The sequence below is a fragment of the Oppia nitens genome, unplaced genomic scaffold, assembly GCF_028296485.1.
Source record: "Oppia nitens isolate AA-2021 unplaced genomic scaffold, nextdenovo-longstitch-racon4-pilon3 scaffold12_pilon_pilon_pilon, whole genome shotgun sequence".
Taxonomy (NCBI): domain Eukaryota; kingdom Metazoa; phylum Arthropoda; class Arachnida; order Sarcoptiformes; family Oppiidae; genus Oppia; species Oppia nitens.
The window spans coordinates 2,702,218-2,715,411 of NW_026533191.1; the positions used below are offsets into that span (position 1 = coordinate 2,702,218).

Genomic DNA, 13,194 nt, shown 5'->3' on the forward strand with positions numbered 1-13,194 from the left:
TTAAGATATTTGAAAATAATAATTATAATTATAATTTTCGATATCCATTAACATAATTGACTAAAATTTCAGGCAATTTTGTTAAACTATTTTCTGATTGAATACGTTCGGCAATTTGGCTCAATTTTTTGGCCAACTCGGTATCAGCTGTCAGCCGGTCCACAGCCGCTAATAGCTCCGATTCGGTACACCGATAGGCATCCAATTGTATGCCGAGGCCAAGATCGTCCAGCCGGCGAGCATTGTCCCATTGGTCGCCAAACAATGGCAACACTATCATGGGTTTGCCGTAGGCCATAGTTTCGGTAACCGTATTTGAACCACCGTGAGTAATGACCAGATCGACCAGTGGCAATACCTGTGTTTGCGGTACCGATGACTGACCCCACATGTTTGCGGCCGGCAGTGGTGAGTACTCGTAGTGTTTGGGTCCCATCGATACGATAAACCTATGCGTGGTATGTAGGAGGAAGGGGTAGTGGGGGTTAATGAGTGGGGTATGTAATACCTAATAATAATAATACGATTAATGATAACCTGTTTGGCGATTTAGCTAATATATTGACCAATCGTTTCATATTAACCACATCTACCGATCCGAGTGTACCCATCGAAAAGTAGACTAGTTTTCCCAGTTTTTGCAGACGCAACGACTCGGGTATGTCAAACATCGCCGGGTTGTTGTTGTCTAGGATTTCCTGACGACGCATAAGATTATCAAAACGGTAGAAATTTTCGGGCAATGGTCGTACGTCTTGATAGTCTAACTCAAGTGGATAGCCGTATAGATTGAGACAATCGTCTGGTTTAGTCAGATTATTGGTGGCCAGAGGTCGACAGCCTCGGGATATAACATATGAGTTAAATTCATGCCAGACGTCGTGTATGGCTTCACACCAGACCTGTCGGTATTGTTTCCACTCGTTTGGGTCGCCATAAGCCGACAGTCCTTTTTGATTATATATAGAAATTCTGATTATTATTATTATATAAATACTTACATACCGTACACACATAAACATAGGTACCTGAAGCACAGGGAGGCAAACGTTCATCACTTACGCTGGTTATGATCAGTGGCCCCGGACTCCATGACAATACGTACGGCAAACCTGACAACTCTGCAGCCGTTATATGCATCAACTGATCCAGAATCAGACAATCGGGTTTCAGATCCGGTATTACTCTGTCCAACTCACTGTCCAATTGGACAGCCTTTTCCATCCATAGACGTATTATCGGTCCAAATCGACTGGCCTTTTCCAACGGTGTCAGATCGGCAACACTGCCGTCCTCTAACAGATGTTTGATGCCATCGCTTACCGATTGTTTACCGCTGCCATGGACATCAGCACCCATAGCCGATTTATCCAACGGTTGACCAAAGGCTTTGATTATGACTTCCTCGATGCCGTACTTTGTTAGTTGGCCGCGCCAACTATCGGTCAACGTCATGGATACCCGATGACCAGCTGCCAACAACGGTTGGGCTAACCCGATACAGGCGTTTATGTGGCCGACGGCGCTCAACGGTACCATTAATATGTGTAACGGTTTAGTAGACATTTAATTATTATTATTAATTTATTAGATATTAAGTTTTTTTTATAATTAATTTAAAAGTAAGAAAAAAAAATCAAATTTTTATTTATATTTAAGTTATGATTGTTTTGTTTGTTATTATAAGTAATTATAAAATAACTGAAAATTATTTTTCTTTTTTAAAGATTATATATATATATATATATTGTGTATAAAAAAACTTTTTGATTACTTTTATTTTTTATTTTATCTTATCATCATCAATTTAGTGTAGTAAACTAATAATTTGAATTTCAATTCATATTAAATTATATTTTTTTTATTAGATTGTTATAATAATAAAATATTTTTTTTTAAATTGTAAATAATATAAAATTTATATTTATAATATTTTAATTGTAAATTTTTAATGTAAATTTTTGTTTCAAGTTATCTTTTAAAGAAAAATAATTTTAAATAATATAATTTAAAAAATAAATAATATATGATAAAAATTATAATAAAATAAAATTAATGCCTACCACGAAAACATTTATTATTTTTTTGTTAAATATAATAAATTACGTAAATATTATATAATTTATTTCATTTTTATTATACATATATTAATATATAATATATACTATATTAACAATTTGATGATTTGATAATAACTGTAGCAATAAATAAAACAGAGAGTAATAGTTGTAAATAAATAAATAAAATTTATAATAATGTAATGCAATTAAAATATTTTTTGATAATAAATAATTAAATTATTACTATTACAATAGCCCTGATAATATAATAATAATTTTATCATTTATTACTATAGTTTTTTTAAATATCATTTATATTAAGTACTATTTTATATCAAAAAAAAATAATAATTAATTAATTAATTAATAATAAAATGGTTGATTTAAATCAAGTTGATATTGGCCGATTTGCTAGATTATATGGTGACACTGGTAATGCTCAACAAATTGGACATGGTGGTTTTAGTCAAGTATTCAAAGTTACCGAAACTACCGGTGCCGGCATTAAGCAACAGTATGCTATTAAACGGATACCATTAAAAGGTGTGTCTAATAAATAATAATTATTGTATAATATATTGTTGTATATCTTATCAAATAATTTAGTTATTTATTACTATTATTAAAATTAAAAAATAATTTTTTCATCAGAAAATAAATAAATTTAAATTAATGTTTTTTTTTGTTAATTTAGTTTGAGGTTTTGAAAATATTAAAATAAATATATAATTATAATTAAAGGTCATTTAGAAAAAATAAATTTCTTTAAAAAATCATATTTAAAATATAGATAAAAAAAATTTTAAAAAACCAAAAAATATAGACAAAAAATAATTATAAATTTAATTAATCAATTAACTAATTAATTGTATTTTTAAATGTAAATTTATAGTATTTTTTAATTAAATTATTTAAATTAAACACTCAAATATAATAATTATATAATAAATAAATTTATTGTGACTAATTGTATTTTTTTCTAATTACTAATTTTATTAAAATTTTAAATTAAAATTTCTAAATACTGTATAAATATAAATCAATAGTTGGTATCTGTGTACTGGCCAAACATGATAACTGTGCCGACACTGTTACCCGTGAGGTACCGGAGGAACGTCGACTAAAATATGATCATCGAAGCGAACAGGGAAAACATATTACATTAGGTAAGAGCCCACACACCCACCCAACCACCCATCCCTCAAAAAAACAAAAATAAAATATTTTATATTTTAAATCACTTGACAACTATATTCTCTAAACAATAAAATTATTTTTTGAAAATTTTATTCACATTGAAAATAATTAACTGTTTTTATTACAGTATTTAAATGCAGACAAACAAACAAACATTAAACTAATATTAAAATTATTTCATTGAATTGAAAAAATGGAAATAATTTTTTTTTGAAAAATTTTTATTTCAATTTTTTTGAAAAATTTTTATTTCAATTTTTTTGAAACATTTATTATTATCATAATATAATCATGATCAATTTTTATAATATTTAAAAAAAAAATAATAATAATAACTGTATTTTTTTCAGATGAACTGTTAGACAATCAACAACAACAACAATCAATTGCCAGCACCAGTAGTACTAATAATAATAATTATTATTATAATAGTAATGATTTCAGGGAACTGCACGTATTATTGACACTAAAATCACCCGAAACAGTCAACTACCTGAGCCATTGGTTTGAATCGGAACTACTATACATTCAAATGGAATGGTGTGACGGTAGCTTAAGGGATCTGATTGATACCAAAACGACCATGTTCAAATCATCATCAAATTCAATCAATAGTACTACTGACTATTATTATCTACTAGACTATCATCTATCATGGTTGCTAACTATTGAGACATTGGGCCTAATCAAGCACCTGCACCAGTTAATGCCGGCACCGATAGCCCATCGGGATATCAAACCTGAAAACATAATGTTTGTTAGACATGTCGATGATGATGGTGTCACCAGTGATGTTGGTAGTAGTAGTAGGGTTGGTGGTCGGCTACAGTTTAAGATTGGCGATTTTGGACTGGCCAAAATACAGACCGACCTGGGCTCGATGACCGGCACGTGCGGCGGTGTCGGTACGTTCAAGTATCAGCCGCAGGAAGTGTTTCACGAGCTGGCCATTGTAGCCGATAGCCTACCGGAGCCGCCAACCCATGGCCAGGCGGCTATGTATAGAAAATATAATCCACTTGCGGTCGACATATACAGTGCAGCCATTGTTATCCAGGACATATTTGATATCTATATTGATGAGTATATGATGTTTTTAACTTTATAATTGTTATATTAATTTTTTTTTAAAACTTACTGGTTCATTTTTAATATTCAATATAAAAAAATTAATATTGTCATTTTAAAACTAAATAATAAGTATTTATTTAAAAAAAAAAATAATATATTTTTTTGTATGTATAACTACAACATACTAATATATTACACTGTAATTATTGACTAAAAAATTACCATAAATTAGTTAATTAATTATATTATTTATATTTATGAAATATTGATTATTTTTAAAAGTTAATATTTATAGCAACATTTTTTTAAAATTTGGTTAATTAATTGTAATTATTTAACTTATTATTATTAACTTAACTATTATTATTAATATAATAAAAATTTTTTTATTATGAATAGATGGGAACCTGAAAAACCAGGTAAATCATTGGGCAATGATATTATTGGTATACGATATACAAAATCTAAGTAATAATAATAATAATATATTAATAGAAATAATTTTAACAAACAAAATATAATAAAAACAATATATATATTAATATATATTTATTTACTTATTTTTTCCAAATAATCAATAGAGAGGATAAACTAATGGAAATAATTGAACGATCGATGAATGTTATCTATAATGAGAGACCAAATATCCAGGAAATGTTTGATAGTATTAACAAATTCAAACTTAATGATGATATTGTTAGTAAATTTAACATGGACAATTTTATTATAAGCAATGATAATACTAATACTGATGATAATAATTATAATAATTATATCAATGATATTAAAAGTTTGTTGACTGTTAAATAAATTAAATAATCATATACAATATATAATTAAAATTAATTAATTAATTGAAACTAATTATTATTTTATTTATAAAACATAGCATTTTTTTTATAAATATTATAATTACATGTTATATCTAATATAAAATTCTATAAAAAAAATATTTGTTATTATTTTTTTTTAAAATCTAAATAATTTTCGATTTTAATAATTTTATTATTATTATTATTATTTTGGTAATAATTTCAAAAATTATTACAATCTACAGTATAAATTATAATTAATATAATAGTATAATTTAATTTTTCTAAACTATATATAATTCTAAATACATATATATATATATATATATATATATATATAAATTTGTACAATAAAATATAATTATTTTAATTAATTTTTAATCATATTTAAAAAAAATAAAATTTTATAAGTTAAAATATAAAATACACTCAGATATTGATTAACAAAAAAAATAATAATTAATAAAATATTAATTCAAATAAACAAAAAAAAACAAACAGTTTTTTTTGTGTCCATACAGTTATCCATTTCACTCCTGTTCCTCACTATTACCACTATCAGCACCACCACCAGCACCAGCACCTGTACCTGTATTAAGACTGACCGACTCTACAGGAACGGCCACATAGTCGCCGTTGCCGTCACTTCTATATCTACCGCCACCGCCGCCGCCTCTATGGCCACTATTTTTCGGCGGCACTTCTATTGCCACATACTTTGTCTGACAATCGCACCGACCGTCGCCACTATCACCGCCACCACTACCACTACCTCCCGTATCGTAATCATCATCCGGTTCCTCATCATCATCGGCGACACTATTATATGTTTCACTATATTTTCTATGTGGTGGCCGATGTGGTCGATACCGTTTGCGACGGCGGCGGCGGTGTCGTCGTCGTCTCCTACGCTGCTTTGGTCGTGAAGATCCCGACGACGACGACGATTGTAGTGGCCGTCGGGGACTGCCGTCAATGTAGCCGCCAATACCTACTGATTGGCCAAACTTGTCGTACGGTGTAAAACGCATCGACACATAGCCATTGTTATTGCCGCTGGACTTGGCATCGACAACATTGGTTGTATACGGTGTTAACAATAGGATGGCCACCACCACAACCACCGCCACCAACACTATCACTGGTAGTATTGCTAACAGTTTTTGTTGTCGATGTTTAAAAAATTTTGACACAATTTTTTGTTGTTTATTACAATATTTCTTATTTATCGACATATTATATATGTCTCACTAATATTAATAAAATATTATACATTTATTTATTTTTTAAATAAAAGTTTTAATAAACATTTTTCGATTATGATTGCTCAAACAATTAAAATTTAACATATTTTATTTTTATGACTTTTAAAATAATAACATTTTTTGATATATTTTTATAAGTTATATTACTGACTAACTAAAAAAAACTATGAGTTATTAATATTGATGAAACAAAATTTTTTTCATTATTTAAAATATTAATATTACTAAAAAAAAATTAATTTTAAAAAGTATTATTATTATGTTTTTTCTAACAAAAAAAAACTATTATTGTTTTGATGACATTATAATTGCTGTTACAAATAATAACAAATCACAAATTATTGTTATTATTATTATTATTATTGTCGTATCATTTAGATTATTCAATTAGTTGTTAAGTCATGTATGTCCAAAAATAATTTAATAATATACTCTATATATATATATATATTAAATATTATATAAAATATATCAATATATATTTTTCAAGTATTTTATATTTAGTATTCCTATTAAATGTGATAAAAATGTTTTAATTTATTATTACTAATACATTTTTTTTACTAATAATAAGTATTAAAAATTATTAATAATACATCTAAATCCTAACATTAATGGTAATTCATAGTAATTCATAAACTAATTTTACTGTATATTTTATATTATAGTGTTTAAACCGTATATCAATTATTGAGATAGTTTACAATATACAGTATACATATATATAATACATATATATATATATATTAAATATTAATAATTATTACTAAATAAAAATTAAGTAGTTATGATATGTTTGCGTGACAACAAAAATATCACATAATAATAATAATAATTTAAATAATATATTAATTAGATTTTACTAATAAAAAAATTAGTAGATTATGGCTTCAATTATTTTGTTGTTGTGAAAAAAATATAAGTAATTTTTCTGAATATTAAATTTCTATACAATTTTACAAAAAAAAACATTAAACCAAAATTAACATATATTCAGAGCATAGGATTTTTGTTGTTGTATTAATTATAAAGTATGATAGATATATAATAATAATAATAATAATTATTATTATTATTATAACAATATCTTTTAAATGTTACTAATATTTTTATTAGTTAAGTTATATTGAATTAAATTGTCACCTTAATAATAACACAATAATTTTTTTTGAATAATTTAATATAATTATAATAATAATAATTTTTTGTAATAAATTGAAAGTATTAATTTCAATAAACATTAATTGGCCATAAACTAGATATATATATATATATATTATAGACTCTAATTAAAATCATTAAATCAATTAATTTTATATTTAACCAGAAAAATTTATTTGAAAAATTATTTGAAAAATTAAATATTCATTAATTAATAAATCAATTCAAGAAAATTTATTTTTTTTGATTTCCTATTATTATTAATATCACTACTGATATCTGATATTTTACAACTAATATATTGATTAAACAGTTTATTTTTGTTGTTGTTTGAAAAATAGATAAATAAATAAATAAATAATATGAACAGCTTATCCTATACTGTACTAATTGTTATTATTATACTAATATATTATGAACATCTAATCGGGCACCTGGAGGCCAGTGAGCATCTAATTGAAAAGTTTAAGTCATTGTTCAAGAAAAAAGAGTTTGTTTTCGTACCGGTGCCCATAATAAAGTTACCTAAACCTAAACCGAAAAAGAAAAAATTATGTACCTGGGTAAAAGCTGATGATGATCATGATGAGCACCAGGATGTCCAGCACGTGGAGATGGCCGAACCGGCAAAAATGGACCATGGTGATTCTAATAAAGGCGATATACAAGAGGCCGAAATAATTGAGCTAGCACAGTCACCAGATAATGGACATACTGATGAAGCATCATGGTGATATTATTTTTATTTTTATTATTATTTTTGTAAATATTTTATTTATTTTTATTTAAAATAATGATTTTTTTTTCTTAAATAAACAAATATTTTTTTAAATTTTAGTTTGTTATGTTAATTAAGTAATTAATTTAATCAAAATATATTTATTTTGTATTTAAGTTTTTTTTATTTTGTTGTTGTTTTATTTTTTTTAAATATATATTATTTAATTAATAAAAACTGTAAATTAAATATTTTAAAATAAAAAACTAATAAATATTTATTTAAATTTGACTAATATTTTTCTAGGATATAATTATTTTTGTACGTAATATTATTATTATAATTATGTAAATAATAATAATTTTGTTATAATTATAAATTAAAAAAAAATTGAATTAATATATTATTATTTATTATTTATTGTTAATTTATTAATTGTTATTTTTAATACAATATTTATAGAACTATTTTTTATAAAAATCAAATAAATATTTAAAATTATTTTATTTTTTAGTTAAATTTAATTAGGTATTAACTTTTATCTATTAGCTAATAAACCCGGATGAAAAAACAATAATTTTTTATTAAAACTAAAATATTTTTTTTTATTTAATAATTTAATAAATACAATAGTAATTTAATTCTAGTATTTAAGTTAATAATATGATTAAATAATATTTTTATTGCTAAAATTTTTTTTTATAAAAACAATGTATTAATAGATTATATGTATAATATATGATAAATACTGTATATATATATATATATATATATATATATATATATATATATATATATATATATATATATATACTATAAATTTTAACTTATAATAAAATAAATACTAAATAATTTATTACTAAAAATAAAATTATTAATAGTAAATTGTTTTCTGTTTAATTGTTAAAAATTGGCACTATTTTTGATAAATAAAAAATAATAATTATTATCTATACATATGTCAGATTAATATTAATTCAATTAATATAAATTAATAATATATATTAATATATATATATAATTAATAAAATATATATAGATAAAAGTCAAACAAATTTTTCCAATGAACTAGCTTAGTTTATCTTTAATAACTTTATTATTTTTATTAAATTTAATTTTTTAAACTTGTAGTTATATACACGGATATTGAATTGTCAAACAATATTATCTCATTACAAACATATACATTGACACTAATATATATATATATATATAATAAAATATAATAAAATATAATATAATAATATATATATATATATATATATTACTATTTCTAAACTAAATTGACATCACTTGACATTTATTTTATTTATATATATATATTTATTTTCTCTCATATCATATTGGATTAAACTATAAATTTCAATGTCAATCAATCAATATTTTTTTATATATATAGATAAATGTATTTAACTTATCATTTATTGATATATATATATATTAAATACATTAGTTATGTTGTCATTAAAGCTCAATAGGGAATCCAATTACTATTAAATATTTTCCATGTTTTTTAGTAATATTCCCACTTATTATTATTATTATTAATCTAGCATATTAATTTTTAAACTAAAAATATATTTAATTTAATTATTTTATAAACAATATATTTATATATAAAATTAAATTGTATTAATAAATTGTATTAATTAAAAAATAATATATTAATAACTTGATTATATAAAAAATAAACAAAAATAATAAAAAAAAAACTTTTAATTACTTTAATTTCTATTTTGTCAAAATAAAAATAAATCATTAACTTATTAATTTCCCGGGAATTTCGATAGAAATTTTTTTATCAATTTTTTTTATCTACTATTAATTATTAAAAAACATTTTTATTTTTGAAATATTTATTTAATATAAAACATAATATCATTAAATAAATTAAATAAAACATATAAAATAATCGTCTATATAAATACTAGACCATTGCTAATAGATTTCTCAGTTTGTCTCAATAAAAACAAAAATACAACATACCGGTGCTTTTTACTAAATATAACTTTCCCAACAACAACAACAACACCAACAAATCTACCATGTTCAAATTAGTATTGATTATGTTGGTAGTCGGGTGCTCCATGGCCCAGGATGTCCTAATTATTGATGACCAAACCGAATGGGGACAGGCATTGATCAAACGTATGATGGAAGCGGTAAATATTGAACAAAAAACCCACGACCAGGTCATGACCTATAAGTCGGTTATTGATGTTATGGGCGAAAAAGGACTGTTCACTGCCTATCTACATGTGCTTAACCAGAAAAACGTAAGTAGTTTTTTTTAGTTTTAAAAAAATAAGCATGCTAAATATTTTTTATTTTATTTTTTGGTTGCTCATGTATGTTTTTTTTGGGTGGGTGCTACTATACCTATACCACACATATGTACCCATAGGTATTCTACTCGTGCACAGTTAGATTGGCTATTGACTCGAAAATTAAAGACTATTATAATATTGGCGCCAATGAGTGTCATAAGGATCACTAAAAAAAATCCAAACATAACTGTCCCCTCAAAAAAAAAATAATTAAATAAAAATTTTTTAACTAAAAATAAATATTGCACTAAATTTATTTAAAATAAAATTTATCTGTTTGTTTATTTTGTTAATGTAATTATTATTTTAAAAATATATTTTTTCAAAATGTATAAATAAAAGTTATAATTAAATGAAAAATAAATAATTTATTTTATTTACAATTTTATTTACTGTAAATAATAAAATTAAAACACATTTATAATATGAAAACTATAATAACTATACAATATATCACAAAAATTATTTACAATAATTTTAAAAAAAAATCAATTAATAAAGTATTTATTTTTTTAAATATTGAGTACAAATTAATAGATTAATTAAAACCATTTGGTAATTAATTATTTTATAAAAAATACTGATAATTCATATTTTTTACAATAAAACAGTTATCAAAATATTAATTAAGAAAAAAACAACTGAAAAAACAACAATATCTAAAACGACAACAAAAAATAATATGACTTTTTAATATATATATATTGATAAAATATACACTTATATATTAAAAAAAAATCCAAATTATAAAAAATAAAATAAAATAATACATTAGTTTTATATATCACATACATTAATAAGCACTGGTATTAACTATCATATAATAATTAATACCCGATATTATTAAATACCTGTATTTACACAATACATGACACTTACGTTTAAAAAAAAAAACATTAATGACAAATATATCACTGTATAGTATTGTACTAATTAAGCACCAGTATATTAAAAATACATCCCTATAACGGGTGCATCGGGAGGGTGGGTGGCGGTCGGTAGTCGGGGGTGGGGGGCTAACATCCAGCAAACTCTTGACTGTCCAAAAACATTATATGACGTCCATCGTTGGCCGTTTCGCCGCCCAATATCTGGCCATAGATATCAATCTTACTTGTATTGGTAAGCCATGCCATACGACAGTCGAGTACCAGTGGATTCTGGCCAATGTCCAGTTTATTGCGTGGATTGGCCGCAAAAAACGGTCCAAATGTCGGCTCATCAATTGTTTGGAACCGATTTCGCCGTACAAACAGCTCAACCGGTCGATTAGTTTCGGCAAACAATCCCCGCTCGAGACCCGTACTGTCCAGATGGTTGTCGTCGAGAAATATGCGCAACAGTTTAGCGCTGCCGCCGCCGCCGTCGCCGCCGACGGCAGTCTCGGAAAAAGTAAACGCATTTTTGCCGACAAACTCTACGGACTGACCGGTAATGTCGATGTCTTCCAACAGGTTTTGCTCGTAAAATGCAAAACTATCGACACGTTTCAATGGACCGCCACTAGTAGATGGACGGCGATTAAAATTGAGATCCAAGTCACGGAGATGTCGGAGATTGCCGAGTGCACGGTTCGGCCAGACAGTCATCTCGCGGTTGTCCATATAAAGTAACTGCAAGTTGACCAGCGATCGGATGGCAGTAGCGGCCGTCGTCGATGATGACGATGCGGATGCAAACGTCTGGTCGTTTAGCAACCGATTCTGGCCCTCAATGGTCAGCTCTTCGGTATATTCTTGAGTACCGTTGAAGGCCTGGGCATCGATATGCCGGAGCTCGTGAAGGTCACGCAAATAGATACGTTTGAATTGTAGGCCATGAAATACATTGGCCTCCAGTTGTCGGACACCTATACCCGTGAGATCCAATACAAGATACTCTTTGCTATCGTTGGCCAGATATCGGCTAATGGCAGCAAATATGTTGGACAGATCCCGTGTTTCCCGATGGCCACAATAGATAAGATTGTTACTACATTCGCACGGATAGACTATTTGCGGCGGCGGACAGTTGGCCACACAGTTGACTAGATTTTGGTCGTTAATAATAATATTGATGACTAGTATTATGATTATTGCCGCTAAATAACTAAACATTTTTTTATTTTATTGTTTTATCACTTTTTTACCCCCTAATTATTATTATTATTATTTTTACTGATAACACATATTATTATATTAGTCTTTAGATTTAAAAGTAATTTCATATATATATATATATATATATATATATATATATATTAATCACACAATTATTATTAATTAATTAAAGTTATAATTATTATTATGTGATAAACTATTATACAGTATAAAAGATATATATATATTGACAATAAAAAATATCGATAAAATAATTATAAAAACAATAAATGATAGTAAAAAAAATTAAATGAAAACTGTTTTAGTTTATAAATTTTATTTAATATTGAAACAAAATTATAATTAAAATAATAATACTAATAATAATACTAATAGATATATTACAATAAATATAAATATATATATATTTCAACAACAAAAAATCAAATGTAATGCAAACGTGTATTTTTATTGTGAATTATTAGTAATGTATTAAATAATATTA

The 13,194-nt window shown here is 25.3% G+C and overlaps 3 protein-coding genes across 3 annotated transcripts; 2 read left to right on the forward strand and 1 right to left on the reverse strand.

The window, feature by feature from the left end:
- Window positions 1-28: 28 nt before the first annotated feature.
- LOC128954960 (NDP-glycosyltransferase YjiC-like) lies at window positions 29-1,551 on the reverse strand. Its single transcript, XM_054300583.1, has 3 exons — window positions 1,029-1,551; window positions 538-949; window positions 29-449 (listed from the first exon to the last, which is right to left on the reverse strand). The coding sequence occupies exons 1-3, from the start codon at window positions 1,537-1,539 to the stop codon at window positions 29-31; spliced, it is 1,344 nt and encodes a 447-aa protein (XP_054156558.1). The 5' UTR covers window positions 1,540-1,551.
- Window positions 1,552-2,434: 883 nt separating this feature from the next.
- Window positions 2,435-5,065, forward strand: LOC128954969 (uncharacterized). The gene is made up of 6 exons (XM_054300594.1): window positions 2,435-2,603; window positions 3,107-3,226; window positions 3,608-4,340; window positions 4,728-4,796; window positions 4,910-5,024; window positions 5,060-5,065. Exons 1-6 carry the CDS (start codon window positions 2,435-2,437, stop codon window positions 5,063-5,065), a joined length of 1,212 nt encoding a protein of 403 aa, XP_054156569.1.
- A 5,119-nt stretch (window positions 5,066-10,184) lies between these two features.
- Window positions 10,185-10,988, forward strand: LOC128955565 (uncharacterized). Its single transcript, XM_054301240.1, has 2 exons — window positions 10,185-10,560; window positions 10,689-10,988. The coding sequence occupies exons 1-2, from the start codon at window positions 10,330-10,332 to the stop codon at window positions 10,779-10,781; spliced, it is 324 nt and encodes a 107-aa protein (XP_054157215.1). The 5' UTR covers window positions 10,185-10,329; the 3' UTR covers window positions 10,782-10,988.
- Window positions 10,989-13,194: the final 2,206 nt, after the last annotated feature.

Bases quoted from the DNA above. Each gene is read 5' to 3' on its own strand.
- LOC128955565 (XM_054301240.1), top strand. From the start codon at position 10,330: ATGTTCAAATTAGTATTGATTATGTTGGTAGTCGGGTGCTCCATGGCC. The intron at 10,561-10,688 runs GTAAGTAGTTTT...ATGTACCCATAG, and splicing joins ATGTGCTTAACCAGAAAAAC to GTATTCTACTCGTGCACAGT.
- LOC128954960 (XM_054300583.1), bottom strand. From the start codon at position 1,539: ATGGTACCGTTGAGCGCCGTCGGCCACATAAACGCCTGTATCGGGTTA. The intron at 950-1,028 runs GTACCTATGTTT...ATAATCAAAAAG, and splicing joins TTTGCCTCCCTGTGCTTCAG to GACTGTCGGCTTATGGCGAC. The intron at 450-537 runs GTTATCATTAAT...TACCACGCATAG, and splicing joins TTAGCTAAATCGCCAAACAG to GTTTATCGTATCGATGGGAC.
- LOC128954969 (XM_054300594.1), top strand. From the start codon at position 2,435: ATGGTTGATTTAAATCAAGTTGATATTGGCCGATTTGCTAGATTATAT. The intron at 2,604-3,106 runs GTGTGTCTAATA...ATAAATCAATAG, and splicing joins TAAACGGATACCATTAAAAG to TTGGTATCTGTGTACTGGCC. The intron at 4,797-4,909 runs GTAATAATAATA...AATAATCAATAG, and splicing joins ATACGATATACAAAATCTAA to AGAGGATAAACTAATGGAAA.